Source organism: Moschus berezovskii, chromosome 24, assembly GCF_049115385.1.
Source record: "Moschus berezovskii isolate FMDL1 chromosome 24, NW_MosBer_1.0, whole genome shotgun sequence".
Classification (NCBI taxonomy): domain Eukaryota; kingdom Metazoa; phylum Chordata; class Mammalia; order Artiodactyla; family Moschidae; genus Moschus; species Moschus berezovskii.
The window spans coordinates 47130655-47155456 of record NC_142483.1 but is presented as its reverse complement, the minus strand read 5'-3'; the positions used below and the strand labels follow the sequence as shown (position 1 = coordinate 47155456).

Genomic DNA, 24802 nt, shown 5'->3' with positions numbered 1-24802 from the left:
AACAGAGAACAAGAGCCTAAAGTGGACATGCTGTACCACAACCTTTAAAATAGATGCCAGAACAGTCAACTGTCCGCAAATACAGTTCATCACGTCCTGCGTTTAGAGTTCCACAAGTACACAGTGTTCAGAGAGAACTAAGCTGAATAATGCTTCAAATCACCATATATCTACGCTTAACACAAGATTCAAACCTAAACCGCAGGGAATTCTGCACTGTGTTATGTGGCAGCCTGGACAGGAGTGGAGTTTGGGGGAGAATGGATACATGTATATGTCTGGCTGACTCCCTCTGCTGTCCACCTCAAGCCATCACAACATTGTTAATTAGCTATCAGTTCAGTTCAGTCGCTCAGTCGTGTCCGACTCTTTGCGACCCCATGAATTAGCTATACTCCAATACAAAACAAAGTTTTTTTTAAAAAAAGTCTAAAACCAATTCAGTAGAAGGCTGAATAACAGAGAGTCAACATCCTTAAGAATTCAGTAGATAATGATTATCCTACCAAAAAAATTAGGACATAAAAAGTAAAATAAATTTGAAAACTGGATGAATTTTCAAACAGTAACAGCAATAACACAGTTGCATAGCACAATGAACTAAGTGAATTCATCTGCTGAAAATGAGAGAAAAACACAATGGAAATTAGTGACAGTTAATAGGTGTTGGAGAAGACTCTTGAGAGTCCCTTATACTGCAAGGAGATCCAACCAGTCCATTCTAAAGGAGATCAATCCTGGATGTTCATTGGAGGGACTGATGCTAAAGCTGAAACTGCAATACTTTGGCCACCTCATGCGACGAGTTGACTCACTGGAAAAGACTCTGATGCTGGGAAAGGTTGGGGGCGGGAGGAGAAGGGGACGACGGAGAATGAGATGGCTGGATGGCATCACCGACTCTGTGGACATGAGTTTGAGTGTACTCCGGGAGTTGGTGATGGACAGGGAGGCCTGGCGTGCTGTAATTCATGGGGTCGCGGAGAGTCGGACATGACTGAGCGACTGAACTGAACTGAATACATTGATTAGTGTGTCATGAACTAAAATCTTGAGTTTCAATTTAGGAAAAGGTTAAAACAGGAGAGTTACAATTCATGTAACTCTTTATTTTCTTACTGTACATTCAACTTGGCAGTGAAAGTGACACTGCAAAGGAGATATCTGGCATCACCTCTTTAATCAAATGATCCAAGTAAGTTCAAACACCATATGTTTCCTGATACGATAAAATACGAAGCACCCAACATCATCTATGATATAGTATTTCTAAAAAGAATTTAACTTGAATCCATCAAGTCTCTAGACCTAACTTAAAATTCATAGGAAACGTTGGGGCTAGAAAATCAAATTTAATGATACCAAGAGAAAGCAAAGAGACAAATATAGAACATCACACAGGGCAACTCACCTGGACTTTTCAAGAACTTAGTGTCATGGAGGAAAAAAATGGCGAGAGAAATCCAGAAGAAATATGAGCAAAAAGAATTCAACAGAGCATTATAAAGATGTTAATACATCACAACCCAAGTGGAAGGCCTTCTAAAAATGCTAGGGTGGTTTAATTTTAGGACTGCCATTGATATAACCTAATAGAGAGAGGAATAAAACCCATACAATCACCTCTATAGACATCACAGAATCAAATTCAACACTCATTCATGTTAAAAAATATGCTAAAAATAAAGAACTTAGTAGATGCTAATTTACCATGATTTTATACCAAAGCCAAGTATTAATAAAAACACAGAGCACTGAAAATTGTCTTTCATTGGGAAAAGGATTTTAAGGTTATACAGTTTTGGAAAACAGTTTAGATGACCCTGTGAAGTTGAACATACACATACCCTATGACCTAGCAATTCTAACTCCTAGGTTTATCCAATAGAAGGCTCCCATAAGTGCATCAAAATGTTTTTACAAGACTTACCTGTAATAGCCAAATATGGCAAACAACCCAAATGTCCACCACCAGTGTGTGACGGTGTAATGAAAAGGAATGACAAGACACCTAAAACGAGGATGAATTTCACACACATGACATGTAACAGAAAAAGCCAGAGACCACATGCCATGTGATTCAATTTAAATATAACTCAGTAACAGGCAAAGTAATCACAGCATCAGAAGGCATGGCAGTAGCCACCTTGAGAGCAAAGGGAGAGATTAGGGATCAAGATCAGGCCCCGAAGGATCTCCTGGCGTGCTGGCAATGTTCTGATTCTTGAACCAGGGGCAGTTTCCTGGGTTTCCACTTTGCAACAATTCACTGAGCATGAAATTTATGTTTTGTGCACATTTCTGTATATTTGTAACGCTTCAGTAAAAAGAGTATTACCATCTTTAATCCAAAAAGCACGCATAAAGCAATCCCTGAGTCTATAATCCCAAAATATGTAACACAAAAGGAAAATATATATAATTACATATCAAATTGGTGACAAGATTATTTGAATTGCTCTGAAAACTCAGTTTCTGTCTGTAGATTGTATCCCAAGCATCAAAAAATAATAATAGTAACTTAAACAGCACTTTGTAATTTTGTTACTAATAATACAGTTATTATTTTTAAACCATTTATTCTCAACTATAGGTTAAAGAAGGTAAGTGTGCTGATGTCATGAGAAACTAAGGTTTTCAGCTTCTAACAAGAGCACTTGAATTTTAAATAGAAAAGTTGTGAACTGGAAGTACAGGTACAAGTGAACTTGTGATTTTTCTCTTTACGAACGTTTCCTAGCTAGAGGAAACAACAATCCCAGCATCAGTGACACCCAGACCCAGACTGTGTTCTCTACGCACCATTTTCAGCTAAAATTAAATAAGGTTTCTTGTAGAACTGACTTCAGAACTAAGGCTGACTATTCCCAAGAATAGTGAAATCTTGTTGACAGAAAGCAACTAAGTTATCAGAGACTCATGCAAAAAGGAGAAAGGAACAAACTTGAGCAGGCTCCTGTTAAGGCTGAGATGGAACTCAATCCAAAAGACTGATGCCTACAGAAGACTGAAATACACAAACATACATATGTAAATCCGTAATTTCTTAATACAAAAAAAAAAAAAACACAACACCTCACTGGACAGAATTAAGACTCCTAATGCACAATGTGTTTATTCTGAATATTGGTCTATAAATGTGGATAATCATTCATCCTGCCTTTGCTAAACACACTGTATTTTTGGATAAACAATTAGCTGAGATGTGAAAGTTCTAATGTAAGAAAAATTACCAGCTGTAAATGAGAAAGGAATTATAGAAAGAGAAAATTATCATTTTGGGAGCCCTGAAGGACTAATGCCACTAAGCATTAATCATCAATGGATGCTAGAACTTTTAAGAGTGATGGAAAAGTTCAAAATCATAGCATTGACAACACTTGAAGCTAGTGACCAATCACACTATCACTAACCAGACATTATCACATGCCTTCCTGTGAGTCAACAGGAAACACAGAGCACCAACGAGGAAGAATTCCTACCCTTTCTCCATAGAACAACTTGAATCTAAGCAAGTCGACATATCTAACAAGCAGTTCCTGGGAAATATAGGCGAGCGAGGACCACAAAGGATAAATGAAACTTCATGAAACTCAGCTCTGGTTAAAACAAGTGCCAATTTGTCTTTGATAAATAAATGGCACTAAAAAATAACAGGAAAATGTTTGAAATTGAGGGACTTAACAGTCAATGTTCTCTAAATGCAGTACAGGACCTTGTTTCAGTCCTGGCTCAATGAAAAAATACACAATGACATGTGTGAGACATCAGGAAATCTGAACACTGACTGGTATTAAATATTAGGGAACCACTGCAGATTCTGTTAGCTGTGGTAACAGCGTGGTGGTTGTAGTTTTTAAAAGCCTTTTCTGTTAGATCTATATACTGGAGCATTTATGAGTACAGTGTGAGGTCTAGGATTTTTATACTATAGCGGGGGGTTGGGGGGTGGGAATTTCCCTGGCAGTCCAGTGATTAGGATTCCACACTTTCTGCTGGGGGCTGGAGTTGAATCCCTGGTCAGGAAACTAACACCTGGCAAGCAAGCCACATAGCACCGCCAAAAAAAAAAAAAAACTAACAGGGGGCCGGGGAAGACAGCGGGAGGAGCTAGGGAGGGCAAGTGAGAGGATAAGACAGCAGACAATGTTCCTACAATTTCAGTAACTGTTGGAAGTGATCTCAGTATTTCAGTCTCTCTACTTTTATGTATATTGAGATTTTCCATAATGAAAATGTTTAATGAAGGGATCAAGCTAGAGTATCTGTTAATATTCCTTCCAGTTCTGAATCTTAAGGTTTTATATTCAATTTCCTAAAATATATCCACTGCATGCTTAAGATTTAAATATACGTAATATAATATCGTAATATTTAAATTATTACACATAAGAACCACAACAATCTCAGGGTGATAAATGTGTTGCCTAGGAGGAAAAGTATAAGAAGCTGGCTATATTTTTCTGTAGAAAACATAAGGAAGAACTTAATGAATGCTTCTAAGTATATACAAGAGACCACAACTAGCTCTTTTCTGTAGCCACTGATGGCAGAATAAGATGGAAGGGACTTAAACTGTATCATAAGAAAAGTAAAATAGATTTTTCTCCATCCATCTCTTCTGTCTCCTTGTAACAAATTATACTGCCACACTTTCCTACCATTCTTGTAATCGTTTATTAAATCTTTTAACATGGACTGAATACCAGATGTACACACGTTACATGGTTGGCTAGGCTCCATGGATTACAGTGATGAATAATGAGGTTCTATAAAAAGAGAAAAATCACTGTGGATGCTGATTGCAGCCAGGAAATTAAAAGACGCTTACTCCTTGGAAGGAAAGTTATGACCAACCTAGATAGCATATTAAAAAGCAAAGACATTACTTTGCCAACCAATGTCCTTCTAGTCAAAGCTATGGTTTTTCCAGTGGTCATGTATGGATGTGAGAGTTGGACTGTGAAGAAAGCTGAGCACTGAAGAATTGATGCTTTTGAACTGTGGTGCTGGAGAAGACTCTTGAGAGTCCCTTGGACTGCAAGGAGATCCAACCAGTCCATTTTAAAGGAGATCAGTCCTGGGTGTTCATTGGAAGGACTGATGCTAAAGCTGAAACGGCAATACTTTGGCCACCTCATGTGAAGAGCTGACTCACTGGAAAAGTCTCTGATGCTGGGAAGGATTGGGGGCAGGAGGAGACGGGGACAACAGAGAATGAGATGGCTGGATGGCATCACCGACTCAATGGACACGAGTTTGATTGAACTCTGGGAGTTGGTGATGGACAGGGAGGCCTGGCGTGCTGTGACTCATGGGGTCGCAAAGAGTCGGACACGGCTGAACTGAACTGATAAAAAGAGAATGAAATAGTGCCATTTGCAGCAACATGGACAGACAGAGATTATGATACTAAGTGAAGTAAGACAGACAGAGAAAGAAAAGCATCATATGATATCACTTATATATGGAATCTTTTAAAAAGAAAGATAATACACATCAACCTATATACAAAACAGAAATAGACCCACAGACAAAAAAAACTTACAGCTACCAAAGGGGAAAGGGGAAGAGGATAAATTAAGAGTTTGGGATTAACATATATACACTGCTATATATAAAATATATAACAAACAAGGGCCTACTTGTGTAGCACAGAAAACCATACTTAGTATTTTGTAATAACTTATAAGGGAAAAGAATCTGAAAAAAGAAGAGATATAGAGATATACGTATATCTGAATCACTTTTCTGGACACCTGAAAGTGACACATTGTAAATCAGTTATACTTCAATAAAAAAATAAAACTTTAAAAATTAATAAAATAAAATGAGGTCTATGCCTTTAAAATGCCTACAGGATCTTTAACCACGAGTTTTATTGAAACATACTGGAGAAACCAGGGCACATCTCACATTTGAAATTTTATTAATGATTTACTGAAAAACTAAGTATGAACACACACTTGTGCGACAGAAACCTCGTCTCTAGAGTTCTGAACCTAAGGTCCATAGATGGGCCTCAAAGGAATCCTCACCTCCTGAAATGACTGCACTGTTCTCAACAGGCTGTTATGGCTTTCCTTAATCTAACATGATAATAATAGCCAATGGACTGGAATCACATCTCATGCAGCAGAAACCAAAAAAGACGGAAAAGATGAACTAAGTGCCATGTACCTGCCAAGCTTATTTCTTCCTGAAGTTCTAACTTGTAAAACTTTGTTTCCAGTGTTTGAGCGTCCTCTAGTGGTTGTCTCAATTGCTACAGTCAACTGGTCTTAATGGCGGTGTGCCTGTAAAACTTTGTTTCCTGTGTTTGAGTGCCATCTAGTGGTTGTTTCCACTGTTACAGAACTAAAAATTTTGTGGTATTCAATGAACATGAACTTGGGCAAATTTCAGGAGATAGCGAGAGGCAGGGAGGCTTGGCGAGCTGCAGTCCACGGGATTTCAAAGAGTCGGATACGACTCAGTGACCGAGCAACACAACACAAAAATCTTGTAAGCAATAACAGAATTTTTAAAAAGATGGCACTACAAAGGAGCACCTGACACAATTTCAAGTTATTTTGAAAAGCACTCATTATCCAACAGAAAATAATTCACAATATAGTATATGTTAATTCAAAAGTTTCCTAGATAGCTAAATACACACTATTACTTTTTAAAATTAACACTGGCAGACATCCAAGAAATCTAAGTTAATGAAACAAGCTTTATCCAAAAATTGTTGGAATCACGATGAATAGGGCCCTGAAGCCGTGTAACTCCACCACGCCACCCTCAATAACTGCCAGTGCTGCAAATGAGAGGCTGTGCTGAAATGTGACGGTCAACTGAGGCTACTTTATAGCGGCTGCCACATTCCACGAGAAACACTTAAGTGAATACCCATGAAAGCTGTATGTTCTAAAATTGAGAACATTCTCTGCCATTCATAACATTTCAATAATAAAAGAAATTACCTCAATAACAGGTGCATTTTCCTGGAGCTCAGTTGTGTGCGAGGCCAGTAAACCAATCACCCGAGCAACCTTGGCCCTTCTGTAAACAGAGAGAAAATGCGTTCTGAAGTGGATAGTCAGGACCAAGGAAATCAACCCCATTTAGTTACACTACACAACTGTAAGCATCACCATGAGAGCAACGTGCAATGGGATGGGGTGAGCGTACATTCCCCCACGTATATGGCCCAGAGGGACGTTCCCCAGTGTACACAGGTAGACATGAACACAACACCCTCTGCAGCAACATCTGCGTGCCTGTGTGCTCAGCTGCTCAGCTGTGTCCAACTCTTTGTTACCCTATGGACTGTAGCCCACCAGGCTCCTCTGTTCATGGGATTCTCCAGGCAAGAATACTGGAGTGGGTTGCCCCTTCCACCTCCAGGGGACATTCCCGACGCACAGATCAAACCTGCCTATCTGGCGTCTCCTGCACTGGCAGGTGGATTCGTCACCACTGAGCTACCTGGAAAGTTCATATGTAATGGTGACAAAACCTGAAGTTGTGCTCTAATAGTGAAATGGAAAGTAAAAATTTTTCAAAGGTCTTTGCCAGAGAGGAAAGAAATAGTAGTTACCCCTTTCAGTACGTGAATGGTTAAATAAACCATGGTACATCCAGACAATGGAGTATCTGGAATATCTGACAATGGAATAAAAAGAATGAGCTATCAAGCCATGAACAGACATGGAGGAACCTTAAATGTGTGTTACTAAGGAAAAAAAGCCAATCGGAAAAAACTACATACTTTATGATCCCAACTACATGACACTCTGGAAAAGGCAAAACTATGGAGGCAATAAAAAGGTCAGTGGTTAAATAAAAGTCAGAGGTATGAACAGGCAGAACACAGATTTGCTTATTATCCAATAAATACTGTATGATACCATAATGATGGTGACACATCACTAAACACTGTCCAAACTCACAGAATGTACAACACCAAGAATGACTTGTACTGAAAAATGCCGAGTTCGGATGATTTTGACTTGTCAGTTTAGGATTCTCATTTATAACAAACATACCGTCCAGGTGGGAGATGCTGATAACTGGAAAGGCAACACGTATGGAGGAGTAGAGGTACATTGGAAATCTCTTTACGGTGCCCTCAATTCACAGTAAGCCTAAGACTGCTCTAAAAAATAAATTCAATAAAAACCAAGAAAGGGTGAATTTTATCTCAATAAAAGAGTAAGAAAGCACAAGAAAATCCAGAGTCGAGAGATACAAAATCCCACATCCATCCTACAGGAGTTTCAGGAGCAGAAAAAGGATGAAACAGAGATAAGGAAATCATAAGGACAGAGAAAAGCAAACGAAAGGCTAAAGCCTTTAAGAGACCAACTGGCAAAGAAAATTTGTAAAAAGATATATCCTAGTAAAATGTTGCAGGCCTGCAATATAAATAAAAATTCTTTTTTCACTGAAAAACAGAATCAAACTGGTCACATGTAAGAGGAAGAAGGAAGAGGAGGGCTGGGCCCTGAGTCTTCCCAAACTGCAGTCAGCGCGTGAGAGAATGAGAACACACACGCCAGGGCACCAGGATGGGCATGGTCAGAAGGGCCTGGGATAAAATTGCCCTGTGCAAAAAAAAAAAAGAAGAAGGTCCTGGGAGGCCTCATTCAGGCTGCTGGGCCTGAGCCCCAAAACTACAGCCAGCAAGTTTCAAAGGAAGGAGTAACTCCAGAAGCACAGCCTCTGAGAGATATTCTTCTTAAAAAAATTTTTTTTAATTCTGAAAGAAACCTACCCAATGAAATCCAATCCATCAAGAAGTGAGTTCAGTTCAGTTCAGTTCAATCGCTCAGTCGTGTCCGACTCTTAGCGACCCCATGAACCACAGCACGCCAGGACTGCCTGTCCATCACTAACTCCCGGAGTTCACTCAAACTCATGTCTACCGAATCGGTGATGCCATCCAGCCACCTCATTCTCTGTCGTCCCCGCCTCCTCCTACCCCGAATCGCTCCCAGCATCAGAGTCTTTTCCAGTGAGTCAACTCGTCGCATGAGGTGGCCAAAGTATTGGAGTTTCATCTTTAGCATAAGTCCTTCCAATGAAGTGAAGTAACTCACAAATGGAGAAACAGTATTAAAAAAAAAAACAACCGACAATGAGCATGTACTTTATTAAAGTATCAAACTGTACCAAAAACTAGAAAATGCCACCCTAGAATATGAATGTCAAGGGAACCTAAAACAATCTTGAAAAACAAGAACAAAGCTGAAGTAACATTTTCTGATTTCAAAACTTACTACAAAACTATGGTAATTGAAACACTGCGATACTCACAGAAAGACAGATTTATATACCCATGAAACAACAGAGAGCCCAGAAACAAACCCTCACCATACGTGGTCAACACGATTATCAACAAGGCTGCCAAAACCATTTAATGGGGAGAGGACAGTCCTTTCAAAAACTAGTGCTGGGAAAACTGGATATACATATACAGAAGAAGGAACCTGGGGCTTCCCTGGTAGCTCACTGGTAAAGAATCCACCTGCCAATGCAGATGACAGGAGTTTGGTCCCTGGTTTCCGGAAGATCCCACATGCCTCAGGGCAACTAAGCCTGTGCACAACTACCGAGCCTGAGCTCTAGAAGCCACCAGCTGCAACTACGGAAGCCCTCACACCCTGGAGTCTATGCTCTGCAACAAGAGAAGCCACCGCAGTGAGAAACTTGTGCACCACAACTAGACAGTAGACCCTGCCTGCTGCAACTAGAGAAAAGCCCGGGTGGCAACAGCCAAAAGTAAATAATTAAAAAAAAAAAAAAATGAACAAACCTGGACTCTTACCTAATACTGTATTTAAAAAAAACACACTCAAAATAGATCAAAAACCTAAATGTAAGAGCTAAAACTATAAAACTTGTAATTCAGTTCAGTCACTCAGTCATGTCCAACTCTTTGTGACCCCTGGACTAGAGCACGCCAGGTTTCCCTGGCCTTCACCATCTCCCAGAGTTTGCTCAAACTCAAGTCCTTTCAGTCGGTAAAGCCATCCAACCATCTCATCCTCTGTCACCCCCTTCTCCTCCTGCCTTCAATTTTTATGGTCATGATTTTCAAGGCTTACATCATATTTTTCTTAGCAAATGAAGACATTCTGGCTGGAGTGGAATAGAGGTTCTGGCACACTTGCAAATGAGTTTGTGTCTGTGTATGGCCCTTTTATATAAGTAAGTGTAGAAACACTCACATTACTGATGGACACTGTACAGGCAAAACAGAAGCCTGTCCTGGAGAAGACCAGAGTTCTGGGGCTTGTCTCTGAAACAAGGGGTGACTTTGGGCAGTGGTGATCCCCGAGGTCAGAGGAATTTGAAATGGGGTTTCCCACCAAACATGGAGGCTGGTAGTCCTGTTCAGACTTACAAATATTCTAGTAAAGAGTGCAGCGTAGAAAAAAACATAAATCAAAAGCTTTATGCATTGGATTTGGCAATGATTTCTTGACTATGACACTAAAATCACAGACAACAAAAGAAAAAAATGAAAAACCTGGTTGCATCCAAATTTTTAAATGCATGCATCAAAGAAGACCATCAACAGAACAAAAAGGCAACTCGCAGAATGCGAGAAAGTGTTTGTTAAGTCATGTACCTAACACAGGACTAATATCCAGAATACATACAGAACTCCTATAAACAAACGTAAGATGACCAAAAGCGGGCAAAGGACCTGAAAAGACATCTCTCCAAAGGAAATAAACAAATGACAACAAGGACATGAAAAGATGCCTGACATTAGTAGTCATCAGTGAAAAGCAACTCAAAACCACACTGTATATAACTTCACACCCATTAGAAGAGCTACTATCGAAAAGAAAAGTAAAACGGAAAAAACTAAGGGTTGAAGATGATGATGACAAACTCAACCATTGGTGGTGGGAATGTAAAATAGTGCAGACATTGTGTAAAATAGTATGAAGGTATTCTCAAGAAACTGAACAAAACATTATCAAATAATCTAGCAATTCCACTCCCAGGTATGTTACCCCAAAGAACTGAAAGCAGGGACTCAGACAGGTATTTGCAGACCAGTGCTCACAGCCACACTATCTTCAATAGTCAAAATTAGAAGCAACCCCAGTGTCCATCAACAGATAAAAAGATAAACTGTGGCATACACGTATGTGGAATATTATTCAGCCCTTAAAAAGGAAGCCATTCTGATCCATGCTGCAAGACAGATGAACTTTGAAACCATTAAGGTAAGTGAAATAATGCAGACACCAAAGCACAAATGTATGATCTCACTTCTATTAAGTACCAAGAAGATGGAAATTCATAGAAACAAAAGAAAGAACTGAGATTATCAGGGTCTTAAAAGAGGAGGGATCAGGATTTAATGGTTACTGGATAAGAGCTTCTGTTGGGACTGAAAAAGTTCTGGAAACTGACAGTGATCATGGTTGCACAACATCAGTACTAAAATATACATAATGCCATTGAGCTACACACCTAAAATGGCTAAATGATAAATTGTGTTATGTACGTTTTATAAATAAAATTTCTTAAATTAACAATATTATGCACTATCTGTGAAGTATACCTGCATAAAGTTGATTGACAAAGGTTATGCTGGGAAAGACTGAGAGCAGGAGGAGAAGGGGGCAACGGAGGATGAGATGACTGGATGGCATTATCGACTTAATAGACAAGAGTCTGAACAAACTCAGGGAGACAGTGAAAGACAAGGAAGCCTGGCATGCTGCAGTTCATCTGGTCATAAAGAGTAGAACATGACTTAGCAACTGAACAACAAACAAAAAGGTTTTATAAATGTTCACTATTCTAACAAAAGGGCGTTTTTATACAAAGTGACTGGGAATGCAGGCTAATATGTTTCTACAGAGCATTTCGGCAATTTATCAGAAGTCACAAAAATTATCTATATATCTCTACCTATTCATTCTAATTCTACGAATCTGCCCTGAGAGGAAAAAGAAAAAATAGACAGGCACAAAGATTTAGGCACAAAAATGTTCACCAGTGTATCATTTACAATATTATAATACTATCCAAAAATAGGAGCAGGGTAAACAAAATGATCAAATATTCATAGCCTATAAAAAGAGGCATAGCACAAAAAAAAATCCTGGGCAAAAAAATTAATGACATGAAAAACATATAATACGTTATATAAGGGGAAGAGAAACTTACAGAATTACACCACATTATTTTTCATTTTGTTTTCCTACATGCAGAACACCACCAAGGAGCGAGCTTACCTACTTCAACAGTGATTATCCCCTAGCTGAGTTAAACAGCCTGGTCATATGCTGTCAAGGTGATAAACCCTGGATCAGAAAAAGCCTCACTGGAAGAAGTAGTATTTGAATGGACAATGAGAGTAAAATAATACTTCGAGCAGAGGGCTCATCTAGCCATCATTTTCCTCAAATTAAAACTGTTTTACAAGTAACTGAAAGTCGCTCAGTTGTGTCCGGCTCTTTGCGACCCCAGTCCATGGAACTCTCTAGGCCAGAATACTGGAGTGGGTAGCCTTTCCCTTTTCCAGCAGATCTTCCCAACCCAGAGATGGAACTGGGGTCTCTTGACCAACTGAGATATCAGGGAAGCCCGTTTTACAAATCAACTTCAATCTGAAAAACAGCAGTACCTGGAAAAGATTAAGAGTGTCTGTTTTTTAAAGCCAGCAGGGGGCACCCCATTCAAAGCTGTAATTGGAGTCTCAGCTAAACAGTTAGATGCTGTTTTCTTTTCACTGAGCATACCACAATTCTTCTCAAAGTTTAGTAGGCTCAAAAATGACTTAAAAATCCAATTTTGTAATGCCAGAATTTACCTTGGGAGAGTAGTATTAGAAGATGTGCAAGAGTAATTATTCAAGAAAGCATTTTGTGGACATCTGTTGCTTCCCCCATATTTCACCAGCACGGAAGAATTCGTCTCCTACCACTGGCCCATTTTACAAAACGCCTTCACCTTCGTGTTTTCATGTGCTTCTCAACAGTAAACTAAGCTTGACAGCACCAACTACAGCTTCCACACCCCCAAAATATACTAAGCACCCACTAAGAACCAGGCACCGTACAAGATATTTCATTCACCTACTTCATTCAACATTTAACTGTAAAGAATTTATACATGTATAACTGAATGACTTTGCTGTACACCTGAAACTGACATAACATTGCAAATCAACTATACTTCAATGCTTTTTTAAACTGTAATTATTACAAAAAATCTATGAACTTGGTACACTATCCTCATTTTACAGATGAGGAAACTGACACTCAGCTGTTGTAATAATTTGCCCAGGGGCAGACCTGTGATCCACTCCCACATCTGTCTGAATCCAAAGCACTTTAATCATCCCACAGAGATCCCCTCAGAAGTTGAGAGTCTCTAAAAGAAATAATCAATCATCTGATCGAGTCTCACTGGTGACCAAAGCACAAAGCCTGCTAACACTATCTAATGTGCTTTTCACCAAGTATGCTGCCTCCATATAAGCAAGTACACATCCTTCCATCACAAGTCTATAGACCATAAGCTCATTAGATTTTGTGAACCACCTTAAGGCAAGATAAAGTGGCAAAGGAAAACACCTTAGAGTAACTAAATTAAAACACAGGGATAAGTGTAAAGTATCTGATTCAGAATATGCAAGGGCTTCCCTGGTGGCTCAGTTGTAAAGAATCCGCCTCCCAATGCAGGAGACACAGGTTTGATCCCTGATCTGGGAAGATCCCACATACCTTGGAGCAATTAAGTCTGTGCCCCACAACTGTTGAGCCTGTGCTCTAAAACCTGAGAATCTCAACTATTGAGCCCATGTGCGGCAACTACTGAAGCCCACGTGCCTAGAGCCCACGCTCTGCAACAAGAGAAGCCACTGCCATGAGAAGCCTGCCTGCCACGATGAAGATCCAGCACAGCCAAAAATAAATAATTAAAACGATTTAAAAAAGAATATTCTAAAGAGTAACCAGAAATAAAGTTTTAGAGTAGTTTATATAACCTTAGAATTGTATTTATAATATTAGGATAAGGACAGCTCAGTTGGTAAAGAATCCCCGTGCAACGCAGGAGACCCCGGTTGGATCCCTGGATAAGGGAAGATCCGCTAGAGAAAGGACAGGCTACCCACTCCAGTATTCTTGGGCTTCCCTTGTGGCTCAGCTGGTAAAGCATCCGTGTGTAATGCAGGAGATCTGGGTTTGATCCCTGGGTTTGGAAGATCCCCTGGAGAAGGGAAAGGCTACCCACTCCAATATTCTGGCCTGGAGAATTCCAAGGACTGCATAGTCCATGGGGTACCAAAGAGTCAGACACAATCGAACAACTTTCAATTTCACTTTCATTTTTAAACTTCCAGTTGGAATGGTACAAAAAGGACTATGATTTAGTTATTATTACTTTAAAATATTTTGTAAGAAGTATTTAAGAGTATGTGCTTCTAATAAATATGTACGTTTTAACTACTTAATAAAATAAGAACAATTTATTAAAATATGAATGTTACTTACATATCCCAGTTTGGAGCTATTCGCAAATGCTGGATTAGCAACTGGAACTAGAATATAAAAATTTAAGTGTATTTCAATCATGAAATGAGACAGCAATTTATCACTAAATTAACAAATCAAACCTATATACAAATGAAATGCAAATTCTGCACCAGGGAAGTAATTATTTACAAAGATGCAAAAGCACTGACTATACTGGATAAAAACTAAGAAACAAGTACGTCCAGTTTCTCCAACTCAATTCTATTCTCTAAACATGCCACTGCCCCTCACCCCACAAACATAAGTACCAAATAAGGAACTGTAACACTATTCTGCAAGAAAATGAACTTAAATTTTTTCAAGGTAGCTCCCAACGAAGGCCCAGAAAGGAATCTGCTCCAGAACACTCTTAACTCCTTTCTGAGGATGACTTCAAAAGCTCTGCCAAATTCCCATGGTTTCACTGATGAGCCAGGACAGCCCAAGAAATAATACTATCAGAGGAAGAAGGAAAAAGGCTTAAGAGACTCAATTCCCCAATCAGTGTCACATCAGAAACCTTGGAATTCACCAGGAAGACCCAGGAAAAGAGCCCCTGTTCCACATGGGCAGCACACTCCAGCAGCTGATGAAAACATCGCTCTCTCATGATTTCATGGATGAAATAAATCTTACAATCACCACAAGTTAACGTAAAATGCAAGTGGAGTGTTACCAAAGAAGCTCTTCAAAGTCAATGTCGATTCAAATGCTTTTAGATCTAAGCGTTAAACAGAGGACTTTATACTTGCAAACCTGTCATCTTGATAAATAATTTTTTTCATTTTAATTAAACTGAATTAGTATTTTACTGCTTGTTTTTCTCTCTATAGAAATAAAAAAGTTAAGTGCAGAAGGCAGGCTGCAAGGATGTGAAAGGAGTTATTTGCTTCCCAATATTTAGGAACCCACCAGCGGGGAGTGGAGGAGCCTGGTGGCCACCTCCCTGTGCCCAGCTACCACGCACAGGTAGCACAGGAGATTCAGCTTGGCTCGCGACGCCCCTGTACTCTTCTCAGTGGAGTCGATCTGCGAGCACACTTGTTGCAGAAAATCACTCCAATCCTGGTCTTCTAGAAATACTAATTTATCCACTGCAGAAGAAAGAAAATAGTAAAAGTGGGGATTATGTGAAAAAAGATTGCTAAAAATGTTGCAAGAGAAAGTAGAACACAGAATTTCAATAGCTGAAGTGAGTGCAAAGAAAATCCTAACTTCACACTATCAAAACCAAAAACACTCTAAAGATGTCACTACTTTTAGTTACTCTTCTATACTCTTCTATTTTTCTACCTATGGAGATGTTTTAAACTATGTCAATGGAAAACTATGCTTAAAAAAACAAGGCAGATGCCTAAATTTAGCAGAATTTTCTTGCAACCAAGAGCATAACAAAATGCAAAGTTAAATAAAACTGTACTATGAAAAAAACAAGATGGCCTTTGCATAAATAAAGCAACCTAGCCTTAAAATATTGGAAAAGCCAAAATTTCTATAGTTGTTATGAAGTCCCAGTGAAATGACTAGTAAATGTAACTAGGTTAATACAGAGCTGAAACAATCTGGGAGTGCCACCTCCAAATGCCTACAAACGAAAGGCAGAAACTGGGAAATGAAACGCCAGTCAAAATTAACGTAATTTCACCTAATCTCTATATTTAAACAAAGTAAGCTTTAACAATAATTTCTGAAAATAATTCAAACTAAAGTGGAAAAAGGAAGGACTATTTCGAGATTAAACCCCCTCTTAGTTTTCATAAATTGTGCTTCTACTCGGAATACGTAAAACATGAACATATTTTATTTTACATTTCCTTTTATTTCAATTTTTAGATTCTACTCCCGCTATGATGAAGAATCTTTCCAGGTCTAGTTTAAAATATAATTTATCAAACAAAATACATCAAAATTCAAGGTATTAAAAAAACTCTTACACTCACCCTGAATAAGACTTTCCATCAGGAAAAAAGAAAAGGAACAATCACCCTTCAAGTCTGTCCAGGCCTACATCATCCCTGCAAACATGAGCCATCTGACACCAATCTCGACTGCCCCACTCCCTCAGGTAGAAATCTCGACTCTTCCTTTTGGTTTCCAACTCTCGGTACCCACAACAACATGATTAATATTGGAAATTCAACTGCCTTTTAAGGTCCAGGGCGGGAGAAGGGCCCACACACACAACAGGAAAAGCCACCCAGTTTCACAGAAACTTGCCTGCCCAGAAGAGTCCTGGCAGCCTGGACCCCACTGAGTAAGGCAAATGCCAACACAAGAGGATTACAGGTGGTTTATATAACAATGCCCCAGGAAAACAGCCAGTTGGCAGGAAAATAAAAATTTAGCTAGTCATAAATATTCCATTTACAATTAGATATTATATTTGTATCTGTCTGCCATAATCTGTGTATTTGATAAGCCCTTTAGGATCCTACCTGAATGTGCTGGTAGATGCAATATTTTTGGATCATATTTAATTGGTGGTTGTTTCATGATCTGTGGTTAAAAAAAAAAAACTTTTGAGATGGGTATTTGTCTCCCGATGTATCTCCTATTCAGTTCCATTCAGTCGCTCAGTCGTGTCCAACCTTTTGCGACCCCATGGACTGTGGCACGCCAGGCTTCCCTGTCCATCACCAACTCCTGGAGCTTACTCACTCATGTCCATCGAGTCGGTGACGCCGTTACAAATCAATGAGAACAGAGAAGAACAACGTAAAATGCAACACCAAAAAGAACAAGCATTCAACAGAGCCCTTTCAGATTAATACACGAGTGATAAGGCATAAAATCAAATCATTTCAATTGACATCTGCAATAAAATAAAACTTCATGGAAAAGAGTCCGTCCACCCTATCTTGGCTTACTCTTAAGCTAATTTACTTCTACGTTAGAAATTTCATTATTCAATAAATATTTACTGGCTACCTGTCAAGCCAAAGCACTGTGCTAAGTGCGAAGAGGGAGGGAAACACACAAAAGACATGATCCAACTGCCAGAGAGCTGACACTCTGGTTGGAAAGATAAGACAAACATCTGTTAAACAGCAGAAAAAACATGAAATGTTTATATTAGAATGCAAAAATGGCAGGATACAATTACAGACTTCAGAGAAATGTTTCTAAGAAACTAGAGAATCAATAAGGACTTTAGGTTTGATGCGGTCAAGATTTACAGAAGAGCTGGAAGGTGGGCTGAGGTCTTGAACAGAAGACCATATAGTTTTCTCAAGCAAAATGAAGACTACACATAGCAGTTGGATCCATGAGTTTGGGTTAGCTGGGGGACTTCATTGTGACACTTTTAATTTAAAAATTCAACCCTCATTTCTATGTCTAACTTTTCCACAAACTCCCTAGGGAGCATTTTTAAAACTTTTGCTAGTAGTATTCTCACCAAAAAATGCATAACGTCATTTCTAATCATGAGAAATGTTTAGGCAAACCCAAACTGAGGGACATTCTACAAAATACCTACCCAGTACTGTACTCTTCAAAGTACCAAGATCATAAGTGAAGTCGCTCGGTCGTATCCGACTCTTTGAGGCCCCATGGACTGTAGCCCACCAGGCTCCTCCATCCATGGAATTTTCTAGGCAAGAGTACTGGAGTGGGTTGCCATTTCCTTCTCCAGGGGATTTTCCTGACCCAGGGATCAAACCGAGATCTCCCACATTGCAGGCAGATGCTTTACTGTCTGAGCCACCAGAGAAGCCCAAGATCATAAGAGACAAGGAAAGAGTAAGAAATTACTACAAGACCCTGGAGTACAAGGATCAGTTGGAGGCAAAAGATCCCAACTGTAACGTGGGATCCTGGCACAGAAAAGGGACACCGGTGGTATAAATGATAAAATTCGAGTAAGTTCAGCAGTTACTAGCTCTGTACCAATGCCAGTCCCCTAGCTCTACTAACCATGCTATGTTCCTGTACAATATTAACACTAAGAGAAGCTGCATACAAGCTCCCTGTCTCTCGCCATCACCTGCCCGGCAATCCTGACCACCTATGAGAGCTATGGTCTCTCTGTGATCAGCCCGTCACCCCAGCCAGGGAGCGCTGCTCATTGACACGTGCCTTCACCACACACCATCAGGGAGAATGTCTGCAGTCATCCATCTAAGTAAGTATGGGCACGTGGCAAGAAGGATAGAAAAGCAGACAACCACAAGAATCAGGGGAGAAGACAAGATTAGGGAATGAAAACATCACCCAGATTCCAGCCCCAGGGTGTTAGGGTGCTTTTGGGGTCTTTCCACACCTTCGGATTGTCAATGATTGGGGTGATGACGAGATCTGAGTCTGTGTAGATAAGCTCTCTCATCCGGGACTCCAGATCCTGCTGACTCATGTGGCCACTTGCAATCTGGAACAGTAACAAGAATTAGACCGTTTCTGTGACTGTGTGTGCTCAGTAGCTTCAGTCGTATCCGACTCTGTGCAACCCTATGCACTGTAGCTTGCCAGGTTCCTCTGTTCATGGGATTTCCCAGACAAGAACACTGGAGTGGGTTGCTGTGCCCTCCCCGCCAAGCAATCTTCCCAACCTGAGGACTGAATCCTCCTCTCGTGCTTCTCCTGCATTGGCACGCAGATTCCTTCCCACTGGTGCCACCTGGGAAGAAGCCCGTGTTTCTGTGACTAGTGAAGAGCTTTAAGAGGCGGAGTCAGTAACACCCTAAGTGGACTCCACTGAAAAAGGTCACCTGTATCGATGGACCTCCACTGCTCTTCAAAACACTTCCACAGACAGTCTCATCTGATCTTCACGAAAACCCTGTATCTACTGTATTATTATTCCTGTTTTACAGGTGAAAAAAACAAAGCTCAAGCAAGTAGCTGACTTGCTTGTGTTCACCACAAAGGTTGGTTAGAACTACAAAACAGATCTTCTGTATTCTGATGTGCTCAACTATGAAGAGGCAAACTGATCTTACAATGATCAGCATGCTTTTTATCTTTTATCCACCAAAAATTAATGTTTATTTCCGCTTTACCAAATAGTCAATATAAAGCTTAAATTACAGTGTAAAAAGATTCCAGGCTCAAGTATAAATGCCTATATCTTTATAAATCCCAAAATGGAACTGATACATAATGAAAACGAATAACTAGATGTTCCCCTTTAGTTATTCGAGATGCTTCTTTGTGCTCTTCTTAAGTTCAATTTTTATTCCTAGTGCTATGCCTTAAGTATTTCACATCTGAAAAAAAAAATTGGATTTATGCATTAAGAACGTCCACTGAAACTCTGACCAATACTCTGATAACCAGAAAATCAAATCAGTAAAGTGAAAAATAAGTAGAGAAAGAAACTATTCAAAACTAAGGTAAAGGACAGAATAATTAGCTAATAAAGTTCCTAGAAACCACAACCACCACTTTGCAACTTAGAAGACAGAATATTAGAGACTCATGAAGAATTAGGAGGAACTTTTGTAAAAAAATGTTTAAAAAAAATTTAAGAACAGACTTTCAAAACAGAAAAACTCAAAAGCCAAGATGAAATCAACTGAAAAACTTTTAAAATAATCGAAGAATTAGTAAAGTAGACCAATTAGAAAACTATATATGTAAAAATTAATTTCATACATATACAGTGAACATATGCACAAAAACAGGTTATAAAAATACCATATATCATTGACAGTAGCAAAAAATAAACTGTTAAATGCTCAGGAATAACTTAATCAAAAAGTACAATGAGGTCTTACTTATTAAAGGAAAATAACTTTTATAAAATTATGTTCCTTTGTTTAAAAATGGACATGCATGTACAGAACCAAAAGTAGTTATATATCAAAATGTAATCAGCGGTTACTCTAGGTAGCAATTAAATCACAAGCAGGTTTTTATTCTCTTTGTCCTCTGCTACATTTTCCAAGTTTTCTAACATTTTTGTAATTGAATAAAAAGCATCAGGTATCATTTAAAGAATTATAAAATCTAAGCTCCCTTATAGTAATTCTATAATTACTGCTTGAACAGTCTCAGTAAGATGATTACATACACTCTTCTACAATAAACATCTGCCAAAAGAAATTCAACATTTATCGCATTTCAGAATGCCTCTTTTTACTTTTATACTGATTCCATATCTCACATTTAACAAAACATGTATTAGCACAGGGAGATTTTATTATAAGCTTTTAACATTTCATTTCAATGCAAAATTAAGTTTCACCTGGTTCAAATGCATTTCACATTACATAAAAATTATGGTAAGAATTAAAAGCAATTGTTTCTACCAAGCAAAAAGTACAATAAAACATAACATGGAAAAATATTTAGTTCAAAATATTTCTGCATTCAAAACAACTATGATTGACAGAAACTAAAGAAGATCTAAATAAGTAGAAAGAGACTCCTTGTCCGTGGAAGCAAACCTTATACTGCTAACATGGCAATACCCCCAAATTGACCTGGATATGCAACATAATTGTCCTCACAATCCCAGATGGCTTCTTTTCAAAACCTGGTGAACTGATCCTAAAATTCTGATGGAAATTTAAGAAACCCAGAATAGACCAAAAAAAAAAACCTTGAGAAAGAACAAAGTCAAGAATCATACTTTCTAATTTCAAAACTAACTAAAAAGTCACAGTGCCCAAGACAGTCAGTGGAATAGAATCAGTCAGTGGAACAGAACTGAGAGTCCAGAAATAAACCTTTAAGCTAATTAATATTCAACAGGGCTTCCCTGATAGATCAGCTGGTAAAGAATCCTCATGCAATGCAGGAGACTCCAGTTCAATTCCAGGGTCAGGAAGGTCCCCTGGAGAAGGGATAGGCTACCCATTCCAGTATTCTTGGGCTTTCCTGGTTGCTCAGTTGGTAAAGAATCCGCCTGCAATTCACGAGATCTTGGTTCTATTCCCAGTTCCCCTGGAGAAGGGAATGGCTACCCACTCCAGTATTCTTGCCTGGAGAATTCCATTGATAGAGGAGCATGGTGGGCTGCAGCCCATGGGGTTGGAAAGAGTCGGATATGACTGAGTGACTAAGCACAATATTCAACAAGAATTCCAAGACATTTAAATGGGGAAGGAAGAGCCTTTTAAACAAATGGTGCTGAGGCAACTGGATATCCACATGTAAACCAAAGAAGTTGGATGGACCTCCTTACCTCATGCCATATACAAAAATTAACTCAAAATGGATTGCAGACAGACATGTAAGAGCTAAGCATAGAAATAAACCTTCATGACCTAAGAGGTGGCAACCGTTTCTTTCAGTTATGACACCAAGGGTACAGGCAACAAAGACAAAAATGATAATTCGGTCTACATCAAAATTAAAAACATTTGTGGCTCAAAGGACACCATCAAGAAAGTGAAAGAACAATTCACAGAATGGGAGAAAATGTTTATAATCATATATCTAAAATACAAAGAATTCCTACAGCTCAATAATGGGCAAGGATTACACAGACACTCTTCCAAAGAAGATATAAATTCCCAATAAGCACTCAAACAGATGCTCAGGATTATTAGCCAACGAAGAAATGAAATCAAAACTATAGTGAGATATAATTTGACACCCACTAAGAGTGTCAGCATCTGCGGATGCTGATTGCAGCCATGAAATTAAAAGACGCTTACTCCTTGGAAGGAAAGTTATGACCAACCTAGATAGTATATTAAAAAGCAGAGACATTACTTTGCCAACAAAGGTCCGTCTAGTCAAGGCTATGGTTTTTCCCGTGGTCATGTATGGATGTGAGAGTTGGACTGTGAAGAAAGCTGAAGAATTGATGCTTTTGAACTGTGGTGCTGGAGAAGACTCTTGAGAGTCCCTTGGACTGCAAGGAGATCCAACCAGTCCATTCTAAAGGAGATCAATCCTGGGTGTTCATTAGAAGGACTGATGCTAAAGCTGAAACTCCAATACTTTGGCCACCTCATGAGAAGAGTTGACTCACCAGAAAAGACTCTGATGCTGGGAAGGATTGGGGGCAGGAGGAGACGGGGACGACAGAGAGTGAGATGGCTGGATGGCATCACTGACTCGATGGACATGAGTTTGAGTGAACTCCGGGAGTTGGTGATGGACAGGGAGGCCTGGCGTGCTGTGATTCATGGGGTCGCAAAGAGTCGGACACGACTGAGCGACTGAACTGAACTCAGAGTGGCTATAATAAAAGAGAGACAATTGCAGCACTGTTCACAATAGCCAAAAGGTTGAAGCAACCCAAGTGTCTATAGAAAGATGAATGAATAAATTGGTACAAACACACGACGGACTATTTTTCAGCCTGAAAAAAGAATGAAATTCTGATACATGCTACAAGGTAGATGGACCATGAAGACATTACACTAAGTGAAATAGTCCAGATACTAAAGGACAAATATTGTGTGATTCCACTTATGTAAGGTTACTGGGCAAATCCACAGAGGCAGAAAGTAGAAGAGTGGTTGTCAGGGTCTGGGGAGTGTGGGGAATGCGAGGTACTGACAGTTACATGGCAATATAACTGTATCAACACTATACACCACCAAACCCACACTAAAAAATGGTTAAAATGGTAAATTTTATGTAATGTATATTTTACCACAATTTTTAAATCTACTGACTGCCAGGCAGTAACAAGTTTTGCTAAGTATGTGAAAACTGGAACCCTCACACACTGGTGCTGAGAATGTAAAATGGTGCAGCTGCTTTGGAAAACGGCAGTTCTTCCAAAGGTTAAAAAGAGTTACCACATGATGTAGCACAGAATACATACCCACACAAAAATGTACACAACCATTCATAGCAGCATCACTCAGAAGAGCCAAAAGAAGAAAATCACCCAAATGTCCACAGACTGATGAATGGAAACATAAAATGTGGTATATACAACAGAGTATTATCAGGCAATAACAAGGAATACAGTATTGATACATGCTACAGCTTGGATGAATCTTAAAAAACACTGAAGTAAAAAAAAGACAGTCACAAAGGATCCCATATTGTATGATCCATTTAAAGGAAATATCCAGGACAGGCATATTTATAAAGACAGAAAGCAGATTAGAGGTTGCCGAGAGCAAAATGTTAGAGAAATTGGAAGAAAACAGGAGTGACTGCTAATGGGTACACAGGGCTTCTCTGTGGGATGATGAGATTAACGGCAGTGATGACTGCATAACTCTGAGTATGCTAAAAGCCTCTGAATTATACACTTTAAATGGGTGAATTGCATGCTGTGTCAATTACATCTCAATAAAGCTGCTATCAAGAAAACACCTATGAAGCAACTCTCTCTTAAGAGTACTTACTAGAAAAACCAGTGATAATCAAGGAAGATGACTTAATTGTAAATCTTGCAATTACAAACATAGCTCACAGATTAACTTGCAATTATTCTTGTGAATCTCTGTTATCTTGCATAAGAAAAAAAATGAAAAATTCTATCTTCGCTTACTTTGGTCAAGGGAGGAGTCTTCTGTGGTGAACTCTGAGTCACAGCATCACCAGGACTTAATGCCACTGCACTGCTGGTTCTTGGAGTAGGACGAGAACTGAAAAATACACGCCAGTTAACGTTATTCAAGGGGCTTCCCAGATGGCACTGCTGCTGCTGCTAGGTCGCTTCAGTTATGTCCGACTCTATGCGACCCCATAGACGGCAGCCCACCAGGCTCCGCCATCCCTGGGATTCTAGTGGTAAAGAATCTGCCTGCCCATGAAGGAGACACAAGAGACCCTGGTTCGATCCCTGGGTTGGGAAGATCCTCTGGAGTAGGAAATGACAACCTGCTCCAGTATTCTTGCCTGGGAAATCCCAAGGACAAAGGAGCCTGGCGGGCTACAGTTCATGTGGACACAAAGAGCTGGACACAACTGATCAACTGGGCATGGCATGGCATACTATATACAGTATTTTGTTTTAACTAGAAGCTTAAAGAATATTTTTTAATGTCTGCTGATCTAGGCAGGATTTACATTAATAAAATAGCTCAGATATTCTACAAAGCATGGAAAATGTTTATAACTTTATTTCATAAAATGTTTGAACTAGTAAATTACTTTGTTACCTACTTAGTAACAAGTTATAATCCTCATCTGTTTTTAATGATTCCTCCCACACTTATCAATGGATGCCATACTCTGGGGGCCCACTCCATTACATCCGGGTCTGAGTTTGAGTTTCTGGCATTTTAAGAAATTCTTCCATTTAAATCATCATGGTGTTTTTGTGATGAATTCCTTCAAATTTCCAAATATCTCCTCTCCTCTACTTACCTGCCTTTGTATTCATTCACTAAACAAGTACTTACTTA

General features: G+C 39.3%; 1 protein-coding gene across 4 annotated transcripts in view; it reads right to left on the bottom strand.

The window, feature by feature from the left end:
- ULK4 (unc-51 like kinase 4) overlaps positions 1 to 24802 on the bottom strand; it is a 514736-nt gene that overhangs the window by 464981 nt on the left and 24953 nt on the right. For all 4 annotated transcript variants that reach the window (XR_008684254.2, XM_055414560.2, XM_055414559.2 and 1 more), the window contains exons 12-17: positions 23944 to 24040; positions 18799 to 18903; positions 16973 to 17033; positions 15450 to 15631; positions 14517 to 14563; positions 6969 to 7047 (exon numbers count right to left, since the gene is read on the bottom strand). Coding sequence is in view for 3 of the 4 variants with exons in the window: in XM_055414560.2 (XP_055270535.2) it covers positions 6969 to 7047; positions 14517 to 14563; positions 15450 to 15631; positions 16973 to 17033; positions 18799 to 18903; positions 23944 to 24040 (571 nt within the window). In the remaining variant the exon portion in view is untranslated. The remainder of the gene's footprint in view (positions 1 to 6968; positions 7048 to 14516; positions 14564 to 15449; positions 15632 to 16972; positions 17034 to 18798; positions 18904 to 23943; positions 24041 to 24802) is intronic.